This window comes from Idiotropiscis lumnitzeri, chromosome 6, assembly GCF_059441095.1.
Source record: "Idiotropiscis lumnitzeri isolate Australia: NSW breed Sydney's pygmy pipehorse chromosome 6, RoL_Ilum_1.0, whole genome shotgun sequence".
Taxonomy (NCBI): domain Eukaryota; kingdom Metazoa; phylum Chordata; class Actinopteri; order Syngnathiformes; family Syngnathidae; genus Idiotropiscis; species Idiotropiscis lumnitzeri.
The window spans coordinates 12,143,132-12,167,966 of record NC_142396.1 but is presented as its reverse complement, the minus strand read 5'-3'; the positions used below and the strand labels follow the sequence as shown (position 1 = coordinate 12,167,966).

The 24,835-nt window shown below is 40.5% G+C and overlaps 3 protein-coding genes across 16 annotated transcripts in view; 2 read left to right on the top strand and 1 right to left on the bottom strand.

Moving 5' to 3' along the window:
* The window catches only part of lrrk2 (leucine-rich repeat kinase 2), a 33,772-nt gene extending 32,884 nt beyond the window's left edge, over window positions 1-888 (bottom strand). For all 4 annotated transcript variants that reach the window (XR_015844114.1, XM_088299008.1, XM_088299009.1 and 1 more), the window contains exon 1: window positions 279-888. Coding sequence is in view for 3 of the 4 variants with exons in the window: in XM_088299008.1 (XP_088155134.1) it covers window positions 279-414 (136 nt within the window). In the remaining variant the exon portion in view is untranslated. The remainder of the gene's footprint in view (window positions 1-278) is intronic.
* Window positions 605-12,924, top strand: LOC148335272 (proton myo-inositol cotransporter-like). 3 transcript variants are annotated; one of them, XM_088299013.1, is made up of 13 exons: window positions 635-832; window positions 2,892-3,364; window positions 4,410-4,569; window positions 5,501-5,709; window positions 6,109-6,217; window positions 6,293-6,456; window positions 7,883-7,997; window positions 8,086-8,211; window positions 8,748-8,866; window positions 9,087-9,239; window positions 10,113-10,285; window positions 12,453-12,521; window positions 12,648-12,924. In XM_088299013.1, the coding sequence occupies exons 2-13, from the start codon at window positions 2,944-2,946 to the stop codon at window positions 12,654-12,656; spliced, it is 1,827 nt and encodes a 608-aa protein (XP_088155139.1). In that variant the 5' UTR covers window positions 635-832; window positions 2,892-2,943; the 3' UTR covers window positions 12,657-12,924. The 3 variants fall into 3 exon arrangements, with proteins under 3 accessions (XP_088155138.1, XP_088155140.1, XP_088155139.1); XM_088299012.1 differs by having other exon boundaries at window positions 605-832; window positions 12,453-12,924; XM_088299014.1 differs by lacking the exons at window positions 12,453-12,521; window positions 12,648-12,924 and having other exon boundaries at window positions 633-832; window positions 10,113-11,126.
* Window positions 12,925-14,661: 1,737 nt separating this feature from the next.
* kif21a (kinesin family member 21A) overlaps window positions 14,662-24,835 on the top strand; it is a 33,000-nt gene continuing 22,826 nt past the window's right edge. For 2 of the 9 annotated variants that reach the window (XM_088298074.1, XM_088298077.1), the window contains exons 1-3: window positions 14,664-14,958; window positions 22,712-22,934; window positions 23,440-23,622. In XM_088298074.1, coding sequence (XP_088154200.1) covers window positions 14,915-14,958; window positions 22,712-22,934; window positions 23,440-23,622 — 450 coding nt within the window. In that variant the 5' untranslated portion in view covers window positions 14,664-14,914. Of the gene's footprint in view, window positions 14,959-22,711; window positions 22,935-23,439; window positions 23,623-24,835 lie in introns of all 9 variants that reach the window. The other 7 variants (XM_088298078.1, XM_088298076.1, XM_088298072.1 and 4 more) reach the window with 6 other exon arrangements.

The following is a 24,835-nucleotide window of genomic DNA, read 5'->3' as shown; positions in this document are numbered from 1 at the left end:
GGAGGATGACTAGTTAGACATAGGTTCTATAAGGGATGAAGTTGCAGAAGGACTAGTTGAACTTTGGATTTATTAGGGGTATAATTAGGCAGTAATTAAAGAATTTGTTGGACATTGAATCTGTCAAAGATTAATTGAAGGACTAGGTGGATACTTGGTGACCTATATGTTAAGCACTAGTTGGACAGCCAAGGATGCTGGACATTGGTTCTATAGGGAAGTCCTAGTTGGACGTGATGCTCAACGTGATGCACATGCAGGCACAAGTTGACCCCTACCATGGTTGGTGTGCGACAGGAATAGGAGATCCTGGAGGATCTGGATGAGCGTGCACAGCTGTCTGTCCTCCTGCGGGCTCCTGAGCCTGAACAAGAGCTTCCTCAGCCTCTCCTCCAGCTCCTCTTTGTTGTCCATCTTGTCAAACGCGCTCCGGGCGGTCAAATCATGGCAGCCTCGGGGAGAGGCTCCGAGGGGCCGAGTGGCCGCCGCAGCCTTGCGGGCAAGAGGGACTGCGCTGGGGGCTGCGAGTCACCGCATCGGCACGCATTCCTCACCGAGAAACTGAGTCAACTTTCGCTCGCCTTCCTCTTTTTTTGTCTTCGCTGTTTGTTTGTTTTTGGTGTACGCGTGCGTGTGTGTGCGTGCGCAGTGTTCCTCTTCTCTCTGACGGACAGTCGCAGCCAGGCGTGTTCTTGCCTCCGTCGATCACATCATATGACTCCACGCAGTAACAGGAAACAAACTTCCTGTTCGGGACCGGACTGAAAAGAAGCGGTGCATATGGGCCAGGATTGTCTCTCCTCTCCGGTCACTTATCCGTCTTTTAAATCCGGTGAGTGACCAGTTTGCTTGAAATAATCGGCGCTTTTTCTTGGTGTCATTATGTAAATTACCGTTAAAACTGTCATGTGAACTGCCCCCTCGGTGCCCCCCTCTTCTTCTACGTAAGTCGGTGTCTGGTGACAGCCGCGATATGTAAAGCATCGGGATTTGCCCGTGGCACCGTACTGCGTTGGAAAATGCCTTTATTTTTTATTTCGCTATTGGTTGTGTGAATGGTAAGGGTGCGAATGATTCACCGTAACGGGAGGTCTAGCTGAATTGATGTTGCTGGTTTAATTCGGCGTGTCTAAATTCACATATCGACGAATATGTTTCATTGTTATACCAATTGATAGATTTCCGGGTGTGTTACACTATTTTCCCTCACGTTCTGACACTGTTATAAACGCAGAGATAGATCAACAGCATACCACTAATCGCCTTCCAAATGCATTTAAGTAGCACAGTGAAAATACATTTCTTTAAAGATAACATATACAACTAAACCAGATCAATATAAACATAAACATAATAGACGTCACTGAACTAATGAATGAATAAACAAATAAATAAATACATACATACAACAAAACATCACAAGTCCTAATGAATAAAAACTGTTTGGAGCCTTGTTCAAATGAGATTAGGAATACTGTTACTGCTACCAATTGTAATTTGATGTTGCCAAACAAGTCCAACAAGCTTGCTATATGCCCGCAAAGGCCTAAACTGATGGAAATTTACTGTTTAAATGTGATTGTACAGAATGAAAATTTACGAGAAATTATAATGTGGGGTATTTCACTTAACTTTACTTTCCTATTTGAACTTTATTCCAAAATGATTTCAGTCATCATTGTGGGCTGACCGTTTGCCTAAATTTGTTGGGTTTACTATCATTATGGTGATTATGTATCAGGCCTCCTAAATTAATTGGATTAAATAATGTGAATTTGTTGTCGGTGCTGTCCCCTATGATTGATGAAAGAGTTAACAAGTACAACATAGTAGCAGTGTTGTATGTTGTCTGCTGCCCGGGATGCAGGCCCAGCTGGGATAGTAACATATTGCCATGACCACATCATGGCAAAATTGCATTATAAAAGAAGCAACAGCACGAAGCATTAACAACTTTCCGCATATAGACATGGTGTCAACACGGAAAATCACCCTATACCCAAAGTGAAATAAAACAGTGATGCAACAAAATAAAAAAACAATAATACTATTATTACCATGGGAAACAACAATTACGACAGGCACGTTAAGCATGCAGGTAGAGTATTTTTTGCTTTGAACAATTCGTAATTAAAAATGTAAGCTAACCAGTGATGGCAGTCTTGTTACAGTATGGTTTGACAATCAAAGATTGAAATTTGCATGTTCTCAACTGTTTTCAGTTCAAATTACTTGATATTACATCAAACTAAAAGTAATATAGTATTAATAAAGTATTTATTTATTTATTTATTTATTGCAATTAAAAGGGGGAGTTGTTGTACCAAGTTATCTAAAGGTGATGTAATTGACAGTACAAAAAGAAGCCTGTTATGATAGTAGACGGTAACAATTTCTACACAAGTTCCACTTTTTTTTATACTGTACATTCGACGCATGTAAATGACGTCACGGACGGTGGGGGGTCAGGAGGGTCGTATGGTGACGTCGCGCAAACATGGCGGAACAGCGACTCTGGGAGTAACTCTTAGCTGCGCGACAATAATAATTTAACAAATTCTTCCGAAGTAGCCTTTTCCCCTCATTTTTTCGCCCCCTAACGCATGAGAGGACGCCTGCGTGAGTTTTTTCTTGCAGACGGGAAAAACATTTGAGACGTACGTTAGGTCGTTCAAATGAGCAGAATTATTTTTTCTGATTCTTCTCGAAAAAGCGTGTTTGGCGAGGTAGACGGTTCGCAAATAATGTCCGACAAGTGGCAGGTGAAGATTGGAGGTCTTTGTTGTACGCCCACGCAGACTTGACAGCTCCCAAGTGAGGGAGAAGCAAGGAAAAGTTTTTGTTTTCCGGCTGAGTTTTTGACCCCCCTCCCCGCTTCCCATGTGCGACAGGCAGGATGATGAGTACAGCTTGACGCCCTTCAGCAACAGCAAAATCATCAACATGGGCATCAAGAATGACACTGCAGCAGAGGATGAGGGCGAGCGGCGTCTCATCAACTCGCCATCGTCAGACCCCCTGTCCCAGAACCCCCCCACGCAGCCCTTTGTCTACGTGCTGGCCTTCTTCTCAGCCCTGGGTGGCTTCCTCTTCGGCTATGACACCGGCGTGGTGTCGGGAGCCATGCTGCTCCTCAAGCGGGAGATGAACCTCAACACTATGTGGCAGGAGCTAGTGGTGTCCAGTACGGTGGGGGCGGCGGCCATCTCTAGCCTCAGCGGTGGCTTCCTCAATGGGCTGCTTGGGCGCAGGAAGTGCACGTTGCTGGCCAGCTTCATCTTCACTTTCGGCGGGTTAATTCTAACGTTTGCGCCCAACAAGGAGGTGCTCCTGGTGGGCAGAATAATCATCGGCCTCGGGATTGGTGAGTTTCTGTTGGCAACTATTAGGGTTGCTGAGTTGCAGGATTTTCCAAAGTTGGAGACTTTCCATGTGATGTTTTTTTGTGTTTCTTTTTTTTAGAAGAAACCATGAATCAAAAAATAATATATATAATAATATAAAAATAACATATATATATATATATATGTGTGTGTATATATATGTGTATATATATATGTATATATATGTGTATATATATATATATGTTGGTTCCTCTTGAGGATCTTAACTATAGTTAAAGGCAGTCAATATTCACATAATCCTAACTTAAAAAAAATCATCCTTATGCAAGGACATATAGAAACTTAATTTACAAGTTGGCAATTTAGGATTGTTCATTTTCTTTCACAATGTACAGTGATTCATGACTTGTGAGTTTTTTCTAAATGAACTGTCTCTTCACCGATTTAATATTGAGTTTTTTTTAGATTTTGACTTGCAAGCAAACATTTTCGATACAAGTGCTTCATGCTAACACGCAATGGAAAAGACTATATACGGGGCTAAAGATTAGCACTGATGTCAGAGTTTTTGTAACTCTTAAAGGGGAAGTCTTAAAGGAATTTTGCTTCCACTGGTCTAAACACGCCATTCTGATTAATATTGTGTTTCTAGAATATGAGTTAAGCAGCAAAATCTACCTGTTTTTTATCCATCTCGGAGGCGCCAAATTTGTCACGTCTGTCGACTGAAAATGACATAACAGTTGCTAAGTGCTCAGGTGACGACCAATCACCAGTTTTTTTAAAAGATCATCCATGATTGCCTATAAACTGCGCCCTGACCAACTGTGATGTAATTTTCAGTCAACAGCAAGTGGCAAAATTGCCGCCCCCTGAGACGTACAAAAACGTGTGGCTTTTACTGTTTATCTCATATTCCACAAATGCAATATTAATCAGAATGACATGATTAGATGAGTGGGGCTGCATCGAACATATTTTTCTTAAGAATCTTTTATATATTTAGTTTCTGGAAAAACAACCAATATTACTGCAGCCTACTGAGAGAGGGATTCTCCCCACTAGGTGTGGCCTCCATGACTCTTCCCGTGTACATTGCCGAAGTGTCACCGCCTCACATGCGAGGCCAGCTAGTCACCGTCATCACCGTCCTTATCACCGCCGGACAGTTCATCGCCTGCGTGGTGGACGGCGCCTTCAGCTACATGAAACACGATGGCTGGAGGTAAGTAATGTTGACAAAAACAACCTTGTTGAGCAACAACGTCAGGCTCCTGCAGTGCTATCTGAATTCACCGTACGTCTTCACCTAACGTAAGTGATTGGGCTGAACTACTCCCCGTAAGATAAACAAGGATGCAAACGACATTGTTAAGCAACCGTCTGTCAGTCTCACTTGGCTCTGCACACGCAAGAGACTGCCTCAGGGGCAGCTTCCATTCAATGTCGATTTTAGAAAACATCTCATGACGCATGACTTTGTGCTATGTGCTGTAGGCAATCTGTTTTGAACGCCAGTCGGAAGCACCATCATTATAAAACTTGCTTTGTTAGCCCAAGTCATATTCAACATTTTTTTGCAAAACAAGACCAAACACAACAAATTCAAAGAACGAGAAGAGTCTCTTGTGGGGTTTAGATTAGGGGATATCACTAATATGTGTTAACTATGGTTCTGTTAAGCCCTTTGACATTTGTTTGTGGCTAAGGTCAAATTGTTTTCAACAAGCACATTTTTTGTAGTGTTACACGAAGCTAAATGTCTTTCCCAAATAAGATATTAGGCTAACAATTTGCTTGTTTACGTAGCAGATGAATCCTCGCTTAAAAGTAATTAGTAATTGCTTACCGGAAAAAGGTGTGGGACCACACATGCCATTGTTTAAGAATGCATTCTGCAGAAAAAGCAAGTGACTGTGATATTCAAAACAAGTTTTACGAGCTTTGTTTTTGTTTTGTTTGTATTTTTTTTCTCTGAAGGAGTTTTTTTTTTATCCTGATACCAACAAACTTATGTAGTGTTTTTGTGCTTGCTGGCTAAAACACAACACCTAACAGAATTTACAAACAGAAAAGTTTCATTCCGAAATAAAAAAATCTGATTAATATTTTTGTGGATCCTGCCACCTTTTATTCAATATCTTTCATTGGTCAAGGTACATGTTGGGTCTGTCGGTGCTGCCCTCCATCTTGCAGTTCGTGGGCTTCCTCTTCCTGCCCGAGAGCCCCCGCTGGCTCCTGCAGAAGGGCCGCCAAGAGGAGGCCCGTCAGGTCCTGAGTCGCATCCGAGGCTGCCAGGACGTGGATGAGGAGTTTGACTACATCAGGACCAGCATCGAGGAGGAGGAGAAGGAGCTGCGGGGAGGTGATAGGGGCAATGGGAGCATTGTGTCTGTTTTGTTTTTACATTCACAGTGAATATTCATAGGAGTTTGCGACCGAAATCTACCGCAAATAACAGATGCCCACCCATGTTTAATTTTAATTAGATTTTTTTTTTTTTACAGTGTTTTATATTATTGGTTTGAACCCCAAATATATCCCAAACTATGATCCTAAAATTTCAAACTCATGTAAAATGTCTGCTGGATTGGTTTCGGAATATTGTCATAGAAATGTAACACTGTGAAAAATTCCTTTTCTGGAATGACATTTTGCCATTTTAATGGGTTGAAATTGTATGAAATGAAATATGGAAGTAGAAAATAGATATGTAAAGTGTCTCTTTGTGTCTGTGAAGTGTAAATGTTTGTTAATTGTCCAGGTGGGCTCATTTTTCTGCGCATTCTCTGCCGCGGACCCACCCGCAGGGCTCTGATCGTTGGCTGCGGCCTCCAGATGTTCCAGCAACTGACGGGCATCAACACCGTCATGTAGGTCTTCTCCTTTTTTTGTGATGGATCTCGCTTTCTGGCACCTTGTGTGAGCTTCTCCTCTCCGCCTTCTAGGTACTATAGTGCCACCATTCTGCAGATGTCAGGTGTGCGCGATGAGAGGCGGGCCATTTGGCTGTCGGCCGTCACCTCTGGGACCAACTTTGTGTGCACATCGCTCAGCATCTGGCTGGTAGACAGAGTCGGACGCAGGAAGCTGACGCTGGCCAGCCTCACTGGTCAGTTGTCACATTACACTAATCAAATGAACTCAACTTTATTTATAGAGCACTTGAATGAATAATAAGTGGCATTTTTGTCAAGAACAAAAGTTTCTTCAAGTGTTCATATTTTTCTGTATTTTCATATGACCTGTTGCAATATGTTCTGTTGTTACAGATAAATAATCAATAGGATAATCAATTCTAAAAATATTTATGACTAACCGTGCTAATATATAATTGGAAGATCCTTTTTTTTGACAAGTTGATTATAGTAAATGAACATTTACAAAACAACTAAAACTGAAATTGGAAAAATTAAGAACAGTTCAAGAAAAAAAGACTTCATTTCATATATGTGCTTCCGAAGATTATTATTATTTTCAATGTATTTATTTTAGTATTACCGTTTGGCGGTGCATTTTTTTTCTTTTTAATCTTCAACTCAACAAATATGCCATATATTAACAAAATTAAAATAAAGTGTTTTTGAAAAATTAAAAATGATCAAACCCGCTCTTAAAACTTATTCAAACTCACTGAATTTAAAAAGCGAAAGTCAAAACTTAATAAAAACTAACTATAATTAACATCCAGAACTATTATAACAGATCACTATGAATTACATTAATAGTTGCTAGCACTAAAGCCAACATTTTTAACTAAACAAACTTGTCACGACTTGTCGGTCTTTAAGGAACAGGCCTGTGGTAATTTTCCAGCAGACCAAAGATGTCACCCATGTTGCAGAAGCAAGCAAAGGCTTTTGATGTGTTGAGTCAAAACATGTTGATGATATGTCAGAACATTTTTAAATGATTTACTCTAGAGCTAACAGACAGAGAAGTCCTATATTTTTTCAAAAATGCAAGTCAAAGTCATTATTTGGTACCAAGAAAAAAAATTAAAAATGAATGCGTTTTATATATATATATATATATATATATATATATATATATATATATATATATATATATATATATATATATATATATATATATATATATATATATATATATATAAGCTAGTTCGTTGTCCAACCATCTGATGGCTAGTGTGACTATATTGAATTCCTGTAGGGTAAAAATACACAGAAGGAAAACAGCACATGGGAGATTTTTAAGTAGGACTTCAATATGGCCACAAAATTAAAAGCCTCACCCTCACGTTTGTGTCATTCTGTGCTAATGTAGTCTTCGCAAATCTTTGCGTTCCGAAACAGTACGCCAGCAGCGCAACAAGAAAAAGCAAATGTCATTTGAGATTATCCAAAAGAAGTTTTATTTTATTTTTGCTTTCTGGGCTGTGCATTATTCCTCCTGACACCAAAAAAAAAAAATGTTTTTAGTTTTTACCATATGGTAACACAATAGGTCTTAGGAGTAGACTCTTTGTATCAATTATAATACTGTTAGAAATTTCTTTTAATCATCTTTTTTTGTAGGTACTGCTCTGAGTCTCAACGTTTTGTCAGTCGGTTTCTTGCTGTCGGCGCAGTTCTCTCCACCTGTTACCTTGCAACCAGTCGACTCCCACAACTCTTCTTGCGCTAAATACAGGTAGAAACTCATCCTCTGCTCCCAATAATATTCATTTCTTCCCATTTTATACATTTGGTATTCATGAATGCGTGGTTGCTCTTGTCAGCTACTGTGGAGACTGCATGTTGAACCCCACTTGTGGCTTTTGCTACCACGAGAACAGCAGCGGCGTTTTTGACTCCTCGTGCCTGCCCGTTAATCCAACGTCCACCGACCACTCAGCATGGGGATGGTAGGTTGTGAAGATAATGCAGACTTTTGATTGAAACTGTCAAGAGCGGTATTCATTGATCAGTAATGCACATTTATTTCGTTTAGTTACATTTTCATCTACTCGGTTTGAAAGTTGTTTGGCAACTTGAATTGAATTCATTTTTTGGGCATTTTCATCTGTCTTTGATAGTGATTTAGTTATGTCATAGATTTTATATTTATGATATTTTTACTATTGGTCATTTTTAATAGCAAGTTTTTTCACGTTATTTTTTTTATTTAACATAATTTTAAAAAATTATTTGCTTACAGGTATTTTAAGTATTTAACAGCTTTATTTGTCATTTTTTATTATTTTGCGACATATTATTTTGTTATTAATAGGACTACATGATATTGGAAAATATGCAATATGGGTGTTGAGTATTGCGTAATCGCAATATATACATTCCTAAAGAAACAGCATTTAATTATTTAGTGACTAATGGATTTGACAAATGTTCTGCTTGAAGAGATAATGTATGTAATGTAATAGATAATCTCAATCTCTCACAGGTGTGCCAACCAGACGGCGACAGAAGAAGGTCCATTCTGGGCCTACAACTTCTGCCCCACATCCTACTCTTGGATCGTGCTGATGGGCCTCCTGCTCTATCTGACTTTCTTTGCTCCAGGTCTGCAAGCAAACTTTTAAAACAATACACCTTTTCACCATGACGTCACATAATGTGCTTGCTGGTGGCAAAAGCTCAAGCATTCTCAAAAGTAACCAACCCATTTTACATGTCGTATGACCAAGGCAAGTAGGTTCATTAAAAAGTACTAATGAGTGTCAACCAAGTATCAAATTATGTTGCAAAAGCAACCAAACGCTGAATGTGACTTGTGTGTCAGGAATGGGCCCCATGCCTTGGACTATCAACTCTGAGATTTACCCACTGTGGGCCCGCAGCACTGGAAATGCCTGCTCAGCGGGAGTCAATTGGATCTTCAACGTCATCCTTTCGCTCACCTTTCTTCACATCGCAGAGCTTATCACCTATCAAGGTGACTGGAGAGCTTTCAAACAAGGGTTGCGTTTCAGGTTACCCTTTCAACGAGCGATTGGGTTTCAAATTAGGTTTTGAAGTCTTGGTTAGTTTATAATTTTGCTTACAAGCCAGGGTAAGGGTTTAGAATTAGATTTTCGGACAGGGTTAGGACTTTGAATAAAGGCTCAAAGCCTTGTATAAGATTTGAAGCACAGGTTACAATTTCAAATTAGGATTTCAAGTCACCAGGGTTCGGGTCTCAAGCAAGTCTTAGTTTCAGATTAGTCATGGTTGTTTTTTTCCCCCTCAAAATGAGGGTTTTACTCATTTACCGCCATTGACTAAAGATGTCAAAGATCCATTTTTTTACTTGGCTGGTAGTGAATGAATTAAAAGCCCAAGTAAGTGTTTGATATTAGTATTCCAAGCTAGGGTTAGTGTTTCCACATAGGTTTGGGGTTCAAATTAAAGTCTTTACTCAAATTTATGGTTTTAATTTAGTTTGAATTTGAAGTTTGGGTTTCAAGCAAGTTAGGGGTTTCAAATTGGGGTTTGAAGCCAAGGTTGGGATTTGGAATTAGGGTTTCAAGTCTGGGCTTGGGTTTAAAACAAGGGTTAGGGTTTCAAGACAAGCTTAGTGCATCAAATGAGGGTTTGAAGCCAGGGTTAAAAGGTAACATTTGGGTTTTTAAAATCAGGTTATAATTTAAAAAAGGCTTGGGGTTTCAAGCCTGATCAAGAGTTTTAATATATAATCTAAAGCAAGGGCCAGAGCTTGAAGGGAAGGTTTTCAAATTAGGGTTTGGAGCTGTACATTTTTGTTTGGTGTTCAAATTGGATTTAGGGCGGCGTATGGCGCTTAGAATTGACCAAATGTGTTCCCCTTCAGGCATCTTCTTCGTGTACATGGGCTTCACCGTGTTGGGCCTGATCTTCGCGCTGGGGTGCCTGCCCGAGACGCAGGGCCTGCAGCTGGAGGACATCGAGAACCTGTTCACGGGCCCCTTCTGCTCATGCGGCACTTCTTCGAACCTCACCAATCAGAACATCCAGTACATCCGGGTAAAGGGCAACAATTACCTCCCATCAGACAATGATGCCTCTGATGTAGACTAGTTTGTGGCGGCGGGGATTCTGGCTTTCCTTGCCTGGCTTTTTTTTTTCTTGTGAAAACTGCTACTGCTACGAGGAAAATCACCTGCTGCCCTCTGGTGGTGAAGAGCATAAATTGAGCAAAATTTGCACCTGTTGATTTTTTTTTTTTGCACCTTCCTACTCAGGCAACTCTGATCAGTCTGTGGCTTCATTTCACCTGGGTACGACTTTCCTCTTAACATTCTGTTTAGATAAATACATGCGTACATACATACTTAATTCAAGGAAATTGTTCCAAACTTTCCATTTACCATGAGAGGCAAAGTAGGCATGCCAAATTCCATCCATCCATCTTCTGTACTGCTTCTCCTCACTAGGGTAGCGGGAGCCTATCCCAGCTATCTTTGGGCAGTAGGCGGGGGACACCCTGAACTGGTTGCCAGCCAATTGCAGGGCACACGAAGACGAACAACCATCCGCGCTCACACTCATACCAAGGGGCAATTTAGAGTGTTCAATCGGCCTGCCATGCATGTTTTTGGAATGTGGGAGGAAACCGCAGTACCCGGAGGAAACCCACACAAGCACGGGGAGAACATGCAAACTCCACACGGGATGGCCGGAGCCGGGATCGAACCCACGCCCGATGCTGTCTCTCACTGTGAGGCCATCGTGCTAACCAGTCGGCCACCGTGCCGCTCAGCATGCCAAATTGCCTTTATCAAATATATGAGAAATATCTATACAATTTTTATTTAAAATACTGAAATAAAATTAATGATAGTTCTAGTGCATTATGAAAGTCCAACATTAAGATTCAGAGTGATTATTGTGTAAGGTGTTGACAGCACAGACCTGTCCGTGGAGCAAGCCAGTGACAGCAGCTTGTCGCTAAAGCTGCTCTTTTGCCATAAGATAATGCTGTGCAGTCGATATTTTGGATTGTCCATGATGCCTGTTCAGCATCTTCCTTTCTGTAACATGTCAGGCGCCCCATCTCGCGCACTTGAACGAAGCAAATGCTGGAGGATGTTGCTGATTGATCATCTGGCCCTCATTGAAGGTTTGCGTTTGAAATATATCTTGGTGACACCAGTTCCGGAATGCACTTCTTTAAGGAAGTCCAACATCCAGACAAGTTGGTGTAGTCGGTTGTGCATGTTCCCACAGTGATAGCCATGAAGTACATTTCTGCCGGTTGTTGTAAAACTGTATTTTAGAGACTGCTCTTGTTCCAGAATGAGCAGGTATTTTCCTCACCCTTGGTTTCTAATGGTGGGTTCTGTTTTCGTCAATGTAGACAGTGAGATGGTTGTATTTATGCATCCTTGACATTTGCATCGAGTCAGTCAGTCCTCCAGTTTCCCCTGACTTTGCAGTCCACATACTGGTGAAAAACAGGTAGTGTCTTGTCCAGAGTGACGTGATTCAAGTCCCCACCTAAATGTGCTGTTTAATTTTTCAACAAAACGTGTTTGACAAACACCACGTCATTATGGTTCTTTCACAGTGAGGATAACTCATGGTTCTCAAACTTGAGATAACAAAGCGGGACAGTGGTTGCTAAAGCCACAGAACTATGACTTTATTTCTTGAGATTATTACTGGCACACTCCACCCACACAGCAAGAGTACTGTATGTTTTGGAACAATGCCTTATTATTTAGTCGCGTTTCTAAAATAGGGTTGAAGTCACAGTTAAGGTTTCAGTTTCAGTGTTAAGACACAAACACTATTACTTAATCCCTGAACACTCCTATATGACAAGAGTACTGTATGTTTTTGGACCACGGCCTTATTTTAGCTGCATTTCCACAAGCAGTTCTGTTGAGTGTTGTACGGCTGCACCTGGCAATATTTGGCGTCTGAGGGAATTGATTGGCAGGCGGACGCAACAGGAAAGAGACAGAAAACAAAGTTTGCCACACTCTTGGAATTTATGCAGAACCCCAACAGAAAAGTGTCGTACAGAACTGAACCTACTCCTCAGTGGAAATTGGGCTTTTGTTTTGTTTTGGAATACATTCCTGGGTTGTGCTCATGTTTTGGTGCTTGGTGGTGCACTTTCCAAAGCCATTCTATTTTCATTTTACTGCTTTAATTTCCTCACTAAAAGTGGCTGCAATGTTTTTAGAAAAGTCCGGAATTTGACCCAGTGGACAACGGGAAGGTGGGCTCGGAAAATGACATAGCCTATATCACTGTAAGTAAAAAAGAAAAAATGTACGCACCTTGGCAAAGGTAGAAACACATTTAATTTCTTCGCTCTGCCGCTTTTCTGAAATGTATCTTTTTTCTTTTCTTTTTTTAATTTTTTTTATTTCCACAGCTGAAATGACCAACTTTGTACTGAGCACCTTTTTGCCAGTCAGGTAAAAGAGCACCTTTTGGTTCTCCAGTCGGACTCAGGAGACGAGACTTTGTCAGGAGTGGGCAAAGTATTGTGCTTGAGGGCCACATTTAATTTTTAACGGGGACATATGGTCAATATTGTTCATAGAGGTAGTTGGGGTAAAATGGATGCATACATAGTTTATTTTAAGGATAATTTAGACAATCATTTTCATGTTTTTATTAATAATTAATTTAACTATAGTTAATTAACCAATCAAATTAATTTTAAAAATATATATGGATGAATATACTATTTTATTGCAATAAATCAATTGATTTTTTAATTACATATATTTTTATTAACCCATTTTAGGGTGAACAGTTTAATACAACAAATATTGGACTCTTGATGACATCAATTAAGAAACTAAGCAAGCACTACATGGTCATCCTGATAGTTTGCGCACTCATGTGATGAAGGTGGTCCTGTTTCTTTCAAACGTTGCAACTGAAGTGGTATGTGAAAATGTCTTCCAATTTTTGATCATCTTTGTCTTTGTATGTTTTTTATTTAACTCGTTCACCGGGTGCAGTGCGTATTTGGTTGGCATCTACAGCCATCGATGGCAGTGAAGAAGTTGTTGTGAAAGAGACTGACAAGTTTTGTACCGATTCTATTTACAGTACTCATTAAATGGCCGATATTGATAATGTCGTGGCTCACATCGCTGAGCACAGTCGAGGTTATTAGGAAAGAATTATATGGGAGTTGGTCTAAGACTTGCACAGTTTTGTATGGTATATTCTGATAGTTTTGTTATTGATTTTGAATTAAATAATATTTATATACATTGTCGCTGTCCAATAAATTGCACCAAATTTTGTTTTTCCTGTTTTTGGATACAAATATTTACTAAATATAGGAGTACTTTTCATTGGCTAGCGACAGAATGATTTCATTATATCGAATTTAGTCACAGTGTGATATGTTGTTGAATTATTCATGTTAAAATTTGTTTGAAAAAAAGTTCTCGTTCCTCAAGGGAAATAAAATAATGTAACCTCCTATGTTGTGTGAATTTTTTCGTCGCTGTTTTTAATGTTTTATTTGTTAGTGGGGGGGTTACCCTGCCATGTATAATCGACGTTTTACCATACTCTGGGTATTTTTCAATTTCTTTGAATCGGCGTCACGCGTTGTAGCCACAAGATGTCGCCAAAGTTCCAATTTGTCCCTTTTACTGAATAGAAACCGTAGAAACACCAAACTCCTGCACTGTACCAGACTTCGTGCGTGCTTGTACATGCCTCTGACAGCACCAAGCAACCGCAGGGAAGGTCATCTTGTCAGGACAATGTGCACGTCAAAGAAGCAAAAACGCACGCGTAAACACAAATACAAACCTTCAAGAATATTAAAAACAGCTGGCGGGGGTGTAGTGGTACACTTGATTGGATTGTGTGTGCCCTGTGACTGTCTGGCGACCAGTTCAGAGTGTAGTCGGCCTTTCGCCCGAAGTCTGCTGGGATAGGCTACCTCGAACCTCGACAGAGGATAAGCGGTGTTGATCACACACCTCCTGGAATGACGTGCTTTGCATTTATCGTGTACATAATGAAATAGACGTTTGATTTCGTAATTACGTTCATGTATTTTTATTTCAAGAAATATAGTAGATCTTTGAGGTTTTAAACAACCTGGTTAAATAAATTACACGAGAGGGGGCGCGGCTTTGTGACGCATTGCGGTTACCTCCCCGCCCGCCGGTGTGGTGCCAAAGTACTTGGTGCGCTGAAAACCACTTCGACGAAGACTACCACTTTTATGGAAAACCTAGTTTAAATTACAGCAAATCAAAAACACAAAATCATACATTCTTCGTGCCTTTCAATAAAAACAAACGTAGTAACATCGCGCCGACTTCAGTCAATGCGTGCGCGCTCCCGCGAGAGGGGATACAGATTTTTTTCGGGGGTAAGTACTTTGGCACGACACCGGCGCTCTTCCACACTGAGCGTGCGTGCGCGTGTTTGCGTGCACACCACACGTTTGTCTGCGTGCGCGCTCTCGCTGGCTGTGCTGGTGCTGGTAGCCTGGTACTGCTGCTGGCTGTGGCTTGCGCACGCGCGTGGATGCATCCGCTGCCTTGGTGCAGGTAGAAAAAAAACCGTCTTATTTTTGGCGTTCTTTCCGACATGGCGGCGTCCGACTGGCGGTGACTTTTCCCCCTTTCCAAATTCGAGAGGATTACGTGAGGAACCATGACGTCCGGCCAAGATGAAAGTTCGGTTCGTGTGGCGTTGAGGTGAGCCCGGTTCTATGTACATGTATGTGACACCTGTCAAGCTAGCTCGCCCTACATAGCAGCTGCGCGGTAACGCCGAGTCACCAACCGGCTTGGAACCCGGCCTAACGGCTCTCCCGTGTGGGCCTGTATAGTTACAGCTGCAGCCGGTCATCCTGTGATGTGGCCGGGGGTGCAGGTGCTCGGGGAACGAGAGGGTGGTGGTGTAACGGTCGCGGGTGAAGCTACCTGACTCTTTGTGTAGTGACGTCCCGGTGTCTTTGAACGCACCGAATTTGGGGGTTCGGGAGTTAGCTAGCCAGCTAGGTGCGTTCATAGGCTCGTCAAATCACCGATTGAAGACTGTGACGTAATAGTGTCGCGCACCTCTTGTGACATCGTCATCATGACGTTGTTCTTTCTATCTATCTATCTTATATCTATCTATCTAATTCTGTCTTTTTGTCACTATTTGTCTTCATTTTTATCGCTGCTTTTTATTGTTTTATCTTTTGTCACTATTTTATTGTCATTAATCTACAGAGGTGGGCATTACATACGACTGACGGGCCGTCCGTCAGTCCGTTATTGACGGACACCCGTTCGGCTAATGAGTAACGGGACACTTTTTAGAAATGGCTTACTAATCACTGACACAAGTGGATTTTCGTCCATCAGAGTAATCATCACTAACCACGGACGGCAGTTTTGCTGACTTTTTTTGGGGGGGTGCACGGGCTGACAGATTAATTGATGGATTTAATTGACGCACTGACCAATTGACGATGACAATTCCGTTCACCTTGAAAAATTATGGACTGACGAATGTCGGACCAGCAAAATTAAGTAAAATGCCCACGTCTGTTTATCATCCATCCATCCATCCATCCATCAATCCATCCTATTTTCACTGTTGTTATGTCTTTTTGGCACTTTGTATAATTCTATCATTTTGTCACTTTCTATCTATCTTTTTATCACACTACGTTTTGTTCGTTCTTTTTGTCACTACCGTGCTGTCCTTTTGTTGTCGTTCTATCGAGCTATCGTTCTATCTATTGTTCTGTCTTCTGCCTTTCTATCTGATATTCTATCATCACTTTGTTTTTCTATCATCCTATCTATTTTTTATTCTATTGCTCCATCATTCTTATCTGTCATTCTTTCGCTCTGACTCTTTCTCTACCTAGCTATACAATACAATGCATCTTTATGTAACGCTTTCACAACAGCTGCAGCTGTAACAAAGCGCTTTACTCAACATACAACAGAAAAGTATTAACAATAATACACTGTAATTCACACAGGTGGTCATTCCGTCTGTTTGACAAATCGGCGCGTCAGTCCGTCACTGACAAATGCCAATTTTGCTGACAGTTGACAAATGATGGGACAGCTTTTAAAAATAATGGCCTGATGAATGATGGAAATTGGTTTTCATCAGTGTAATTATCACTATATGCATCTGTCGCTGGCGGGCGCCTGCTTTTGTGATGTTTCTTTGAGGGACAGACTGTCAATGAACTTAACTGGCCCACTGACTGACAATTACACTTGAGTTCGTCACGAAAAATGTCAAATGACGAACCCGCAAAACTTTGTAGAATTCTCACTTCTAGTAATTCGTAGTCTATGCATTGTGTTCTATCTGTTGTTCCATATACAATCAGGTTCATAAATATTGGGATGTCAACACAAGTCTCATCTTTTTGGCTGTAAACGCAGTAAAATTGATTCGAAATGAAATGAACTTGCTTGCAACCATAGTTGAGTTATGAAATAATTTCTGATGATTAATTTGTCACATCACGCTTAGTCCCTTAGAGAGTCCGAGACACACAAACTGATGCAACTGATTTGGATGTACGGTAGGTAAATAACCTAAAAATAAAGATGAAAGTCTGCTGTGAAGACATGTCTTCATTACATTTCAAATGCATTCTGGTGTTCATTCTGTCTATTGTTCTGTCAATCTACCTGTTGTTCTATTTATCCATCCAACCATCACAGTCTCCACTTTGCCGCCTTGGCTTGTTTTCTTGCTGTCTTTTTGAGCTAAGTCTGCTTGGCAACAGTCACACGCTGAGATGGAAGTATATGGGGGCCCTCTTTGTTAGCCTTTGTTTTTTGTTACCATGTGTCTGCTTATCAACGGTGCATACAATGCTGCATGCTTTTCAAAATGTTTTCTGAAGACATGACATTATTATCAAGGTGTAAAAAGAGCAGTAAAGTAGCACTTTGTTCTTTTTTTCCCTGCCATTGGAGGAACACTTGAATTTTGCAGTTGTTTCACTTATGTTCTTTTTTTCCCCCAACAAGGATGCAATTAGGAGAGAACGTGTGGGCTGCTTCTCCTCCTCATTCATTGTCACATTTTCTTGCCCTTTTTTTTTAAATTCATGGAGCTTAAATATAGTCAAGCAGAGATGCTGAACCCTATTGTCAACTTGCAATTAGAAACAAAAGAGTGTCAAGTCAGGTCATGCGAAGGCTAACATTCGATAGTGCTTGAAGGGAATGTAAAGTGAGATGAAGGCTTATTTTAACATTTATTTGGGAATTAAGAAAGTTGTAATGTTAGGTGCACAAAAAGTTAAGATTGAGTTTTTAGTTTTAATAAATGAACTTTTTTTTAACACTCAGATAACTTAAATGTCAACGGCGTGGTTGTGGTGTATCCAGTATGCCAATCGACTTTGTATTCGTCATTAACATGAACACAGGCTAATGTTTTTACATTTTATATTAAACATGTTTAGAATAATAAACATGTGAAAAGAAAGTCTATCTGCCTTCCAGTATGTTGTGCCCCGCCCATCGGCGTAGGCCTTCAAAACATTATAACTGCGTCTTGGCGCTGTGGTAAAGAATACCGATTGCAGACACCGCAGCACTAGCCATACTAGCTAGCTACAGCTAAAAGAACAGACCGCCTCTGTTGAGATAAGCGGGGATTAAGAAAAAAGGATGGTTTCCGTGGTGACTGCAACACTCTTTCCATTGCTTGACGACACACATATATATTCATTCACGCATGCGCACACGAATGCACTCTGACACACACACACACGCGCACACCCCTTCATGCCTCAGAAATAAACACTGGACACAATCTGTCCACTTTGATGCACTGACACATTTTCTATTCTCTCTCACTCTCTCTCTCTCTCTCTTGCATTCCCTCTCGCTTTCTCTCTCGCTAGATATAGATATATGAAATATGAATTAAAACAATAAGTCTCTGTAGTCCAACCTCTGATGGATGGATGAATTCATTAAGAGAGCTGCGTCTAAATCTTTGTCCACAAAGTTCACATCAATGTCTTGCCAGGGCTTGTTGCTGTTCATGCTGCTGGGCAGGGCATCATAATGACATTAAATAGATCCTTAAAGACCTGGAGGCTTTAGTCAGCTCAGTGTAATGAGTGGAAGGCATGCTGCTACTCGTATAAGTGGATCCAACATTGTGAGCCGCAGGCTAATGGATAAGGAAGTTAAGCAAACCTGAAGTCAGCTGACGAGGAACAACAGCTGATAGATTTTGGCTACGGTAATAGTGATTGATTAGGCATTAAAAAGTACACACACACACACACACCAAAAATACTGTTTTGGGAGGGGGGTCCCAAGTAGCTAAAGTTTTGCCATTTCTACTGAAAAGATGATCCAATAAACTGACAATGGAGTATTACTGATTGTCAAAGTGTCTTATGCAGGCCATCTCCCGTGGCACACAAAAAAAAAATCACTGCCCAACTGTCTTTTTTTGTCCAATACATTTGCATCTAATCTTTAACCAGCGTTATGCTTCTCAATTAAAATCTTGCATCAGGATTCCTACACAATTTCTGAGCTAATGTTAGCCAGCTGTTAATAGTCACATTTATGTCAATTTAGTTTAATCCAAACAAAAAATACAAAGTATTCTGATGAGGTTGAAGACTTGGGCTCAAGAGGAGCAGTAGTGCAAATACAGCAGTCTTGGCGGTGCCCAAAGCCCCCGTGAAGCCTCCTCTTTGTTCATGTCCACTGAACCAAAGCATTCCCTCAGTAGCTCCGCCGCTAGCTCGCCATGTTTGTAATTGGCGCCGCCCCCTGCGAGGGTGACTGACTGGGAAAAAAAAACTAGTAGTTCTTATCCACTTGGGTCAGATGTTTCTTAAAATCAATTGGATTCATCCTAGACAGAACTACTCCAAAAATCTCTAATGGTTTGAACGCTCATCCCATCAACCTTTGGTCTCAAAGACCTTTATGAACTTTAATCAGACATTGCTTAAAATCAATTGAATTACTGTTAAAAAATTTTTTTTTTAAGTTTAAGTAAAATTAAATAGTTAATAATGAAGTGGTAATGAAACGAGAAAGCTGAATAAACCAGCTATTTTTAAATTAAAGTACTTAAGTTGAACATTTACTTTATCGCTGATAACGTAATGGTGAGATGTATACTTTTTTTTCTTTAAATTTATTTCAAAAATATTAGTTAAAATTTTAGCATATCATAACCCGATTAAATTACAAAAATAATAAAACAGAAAAACACAAAAAGTTGAATATTATGAGATATCACACACGCATACACAAATATATATTTTTTTCTGCTTTCACAAATATAATCTTTATATTTTATTTATATACGTATAAATGATTTTTTTTTTAATTGTATTTTATTTGTTATTTATTCAAAGAAAATAGTTGATTATTCCATCATATCCCACAATTGTTTTATTAAAAAACACAAAAGTTGATTATTGGGACAGATTTTTTTTTAAATATGTATTTTTTAAATATAGCAGTGTGAAAAATGAAGTTTAAAGTACTTTGACACTTCCTCTGCTAATAATGTATTGGACTCACAGACGGGGAATTTCCTCTGATCCCTGATCCCCTCCCGTCAGTTGTTTTTGGAAAAAGTGGCGTTCAAACAAACAAGGTGGGTCAAAAGTCCCCGCGTGGTGCGCTGATAATGGTTTTGTCTGCTTCCTGCAGGTCAAAGTTCAATCTGATGGCGTTGTAGATTGAGGGAGGAAAGACCACCGTGTTCACAGTCCTAGAGCAATTTCGCTTAAAAAAAGAAAAAAACTATTTCACCTATTTCAATTAGCATAAGGTGAATATCCTTCAAAATCAGAAAACGTCTTATTTTTCCCAGTTTAAATTGAGGCAGAGGTGATATGTGTGCATGTGCCGCACCCCCCACAGTTTTAATTAAAAACGCTTTCTAATTTACATGTATTCTCCTGTTCTTTAATTTTTTTCTTAAATCATACAGTATACTAAAATTCAAAATAAATAATAAATGTTCTCAAAATAAAATAAATAAAAAAAAAATATTTTTTAAATCAGAATCAATGCCTTGGGACTATATACCTCATTCATGATCTACTGTATACTGTTACTGTTAACTGATTCAGTTTATACTGTGATATGAATTTTTGGCCATATTGTCCAGCCCGAGTGCACATTAGTTTAGAGAGGAAATGCAGACCTCATTGATATAAATATGATGATGATGAGGCGTGTGAATCTATTTGAGAGCATCTGCGTCCTATTTGTGAGCCCCACTGGAGTTACATCCTAGTCCTATTTGTGGTGCGATGTCCACTTTTAGGTCGCGGTTGGAGCTTGGCTGGACGCTGAGCTTGGTTCCTTTTTTTAATTAGTTTATTTTTATTTTTATTTTTAAAATAGTCCCCCTTCCCCCCTTTCTCTTCTCTGTATTCCAGTGGACCAAACCACTTTGATATCCTCTCTGCACGGGATTAGGATTTTAATTCATCTGTTGACGGTCACCATGGCAACACCATCCTTTGTGTCACGCACCCACACTGTACTAGAATGCTTTGGGTGTGGCATGACCTGGAGAACTCCTTTAAACATTTCTAGTGCGTACTGATGTTCGGGTTTGCTTGTTTAGTCCACAGGAAAGAGTAAATTTGTTTGGTGCGCACTGAAGTTTAGTCTACTTAAGTTTTCTCATTTGGCATGCACCAGCGTTTTCTTGTTTGGTGTGCCCCACAGGTTGCCGGTTAGGTTTGTTCCATGGTTAATCTGTTAGGAATGCACAAAAGTTCACCTTTTTGGTATACACAGGTGTATGTACCCTGTGGTGTACCATGGGTGCATCAAACAAGTCACACCTGATGCTTACCACGCAAAGCAACCTGCGGTATTTACAGAGCTACACTTGTTGTTCAACTCTAGTGTGCACCAAACAAGTGAACCTGACCTGGTGTGCTGCGCATCAAAATAATTCGATCCTGATGCACACTAGGGATTCACTTTATTTGTTTCCACCAGAGTTCACCTCTTTGGTGCTTACAAAGAAGTGAAGAAATGAGCTTTGGTGTGCCCCAAACCAAATAGCTATGTGACATATGACGTACACTAGTGTGGCAAGTGAAAAGAAGAGAGAGGTTAGCGTGGGAAGGAGAGAATATAGAAATTAATAAAAGGGAATCCCACGACTAAGTAACCTGACGCCTCTTCATTTCTGTGACTAAAGTCTGACTCAAGCCTGATACAGAAAGGTAACACCGGGAACTAATGTGCACCTAACAAGCGAGCGCTGTTAATCACTTGCTGGATGTGCGGTGTGTTGTCACTTTAGAAAGTGTCCTCTTTGTGAATCTTCTGTCAAATCACTCAGTGGCTGATGAGAACCAGACATGTCTCAGTACAAGCACTCTGGTGAACTTCAACCCTCAACCTCTCCTGGCCTGCAACCTTAACTCACCCCCCTGACTCCGTATCCCCAAAAATAGACTGCAACTGTTTTTTTCTTCATGTGTGTCTATCGGTGACGCTTTTAGGTGTTGTTTAGCACCCCCTAGAGTGTTGAAACATATCACTATATACCACCAGTTACTCCAATTGACACAACATATTATTTTTTTCAGGGACAATGCCCATTTACAGGGGTCTTGCCTCACAAATGGTCTTGAACTAGCCAACAGACGTCACATAAATGTTCAGATTCTTGACTGGATTACATAGTTCAGTCTCTTGAAACAAAGAGCCTTCTGTTCTCACAGCAGCGGATTACAAATGTTACATACTGTCACTGCAAACAACTCCAAAACAGCTTGGAGGTGTCCCACGGTGTTGGTGCGCTCGGTGCCAGGGTCCAGTGTCACACTTATGGATGCACAATGGCCGCACTGTGCTGGACCCCCAGACATTGTTTTGGAGGCACAATGAGGCCGTTATCCACACTTGATGCGAAATGATGCCAGGTGCCTTTCAACCCTGTTGAGGACTTGCAGGTCAGGGCAGGTGCCTCTTTCAAATTGAACACTCCCATTGATGATTGGTGGGGGGCTATTAAAGTGAGTTTAAAACAGAGAAATTAAAACAGTTGATCCAAAATGCACCTTTGACATTTTCTTCAATGAACCTTGCAATGATGAAACAGTAGTTCCTCCCAACAAATTCAAGAGACGTAATAGTAGTTCGGTATTATAGGCCTGTACCTTTTACACAGAACCCAACAATGGCAAGCTATCGCAGCCACTGTGTATTTCATTCACAGACTTCAAGTCTTTCACACAAAAGTGGTCCTGACATGTAACAGTAAATTTGGCATTCATTGTCCCATGTCTTATACACAGAATCAAGCGCTTGTGTCATAAGCCACCATTGTGTCCTCTTTCACACAGAAGCTTCAAACCTTTCACACAGAGATCCAGCTAAATAGAGGACAAGAGAAATACAATTACAAATTGATGGATATGATTTTTTTATTTATGTATTTTTTTTTCCCACTCAGGATCCGTCCTCAACTGGCACGGGAGAAGATCGAAGGATGCCACATTTGCACCTACGTGATGACCGGCGAGCCTCAAGTCATCCTGGGCAAAGACAAATCCTTCACGTACGACTACATGTTCGACATGGACTCACAGCAGGACGACATCTACCAAACCTGCACAGAGAAGCTGATCGAGGGCTGCTTCGAGGGATACAACGCCACCGTCTTCGCCTACGGACAGGCCAGTCACAGATTGATGACTTCAATTAATGATGCCGTAACTTCTTTCGCGCAAAGATCCCGCACAAATCCTTCATTTCCTGTTCCTTTTTCACAGTATCCCGTAAATAGCAAATAGTTGTTGTACAGCTTTCAACACAACAGGTTGGGAGAATTGTGTGTTGGGTTTTAAACTTCCTCCCGCACCAGTCTCCTTATTGCAGAATACCCTCATGCACAGTTCTGCTCTACTACACCACGTTTACTACCTTTTTTAAAGTGTACAATATACAGTTTTTGGATAGGAACATTGCATTAAATACAACAGCGCAGGAGAAGTGAGTGTCAGCTGTTAAGCTTTATTCCCCTGTCGCCGAATTGCGGAATACCCTTTCACACTGATGAATGTGACAACAATTAAAGATGGGAAATTACACACGTTGTAGCAGCATATCACGCACTGTCTTGACTATTCCGGCTCTAACTTTGCGTCGTGTTGATTTGGTTTTGCCTCCCGGCATGCGCAGACTGGTTCCGGGAAGACGTACACAATGGGGACGGGCTTTGACGTCAACATCGCAGACGACGAACTGGGCATCATCCCCCGCGCCGTCCATCACCTCTTCCGTGGCATCGAGCAGCGCCGGCAGGCCGCGCAGGAACAGGGACGCCCCACGCCAGAGTTTAAGATCAACGCTCAGTTCCTGGAGGTAACCAGCCCGACGGCAGCTGTCATTCTCAGCAGGGGGGCGGAGGAGGGAGTTTAGGAGGTGGCGATGGAGGAGTTAACAAGGGGCCACATTGGGAGGCACTTGTGCGGTTCCGTCACACTTTGACAGCGCTCGCATACCGAAAAAGGCGAGCCGCAACCCGAGATGTGATAAAATATGGATGACCACAAATCAGACTGCGCAGCAGAATCAATAGTATTGTATCTTTACCAACACCAAGGCTTTGATGTTTGATTAGATAAAATACGGAAGTCATGTGACGTGAAAAGTAAGTCATGGTCCCATAAAAAGTAATTAAATGTTCTCTATATTTTATTTGTGTTTTTTTTCCAAACAACAAAAGAGAGTTTCATATGGGTTTGCAATGGTTCTATGAAATCATTTAATTATTTCTTTTTTAATTTAATGTTGTTTTTGCCTATCGATCCCTCAAGATGGCAACAAATAGCGAGTCTTATATTAGTAAGGGTATTTGCGTCATCTTGTTGCATTTTCTTTTACGGAACAACACAGAAACTAAAATAAAAATTTTTTTCGGGGGGTAGTACGGAAGCTAGGTTCACAAAAAACCTATAATGAATTATTAAATATTTTAAAGTAATTCATTATTAAAATGGAATAATATGACATTTTTTTCATGTTAATGTATTTACTTGAATGCTTTTCTATTTATTTTTAGTCACAAATATGTTAATTCTCACTAACATTTAATAGAAACCGACACACAAAGCAATACCAGTTAAAACCCAACATTTCTGTTGAATAATTTGCATTTATGTAAATAAGGGTTGTATTCATTCAATTTAATTGGGTGTCATCAATCGCCAACGATGAACATTTGTGATAAATTCATATGTATTATTTTCAGCATCGTTGAATGTTCTGAACTCCTAACTCTTGTTTCCATGATTATTTCTCTGGATTACCTGCTTGTAATTGGGGCTCATTTGATCAAATTTCTAGTTGGAATTCAAACCACTTAGTTCCATTTTATACTTGGGTCCTTGAGACGTTTTTGGAGGTCTGCCATGATGATTATGTCCACCTAATTTAGTGTCAGTAAAATTGGTGTTTTTTTTTTTCTTGTCCTCACCCAAATGATCAAACTTTGACGCTTTCCTCTAAATTACAAGTGCTACTCTACAAGATGGCATCTGCATAAAATTAGTACAATTTAGTGTCACCCATCTGC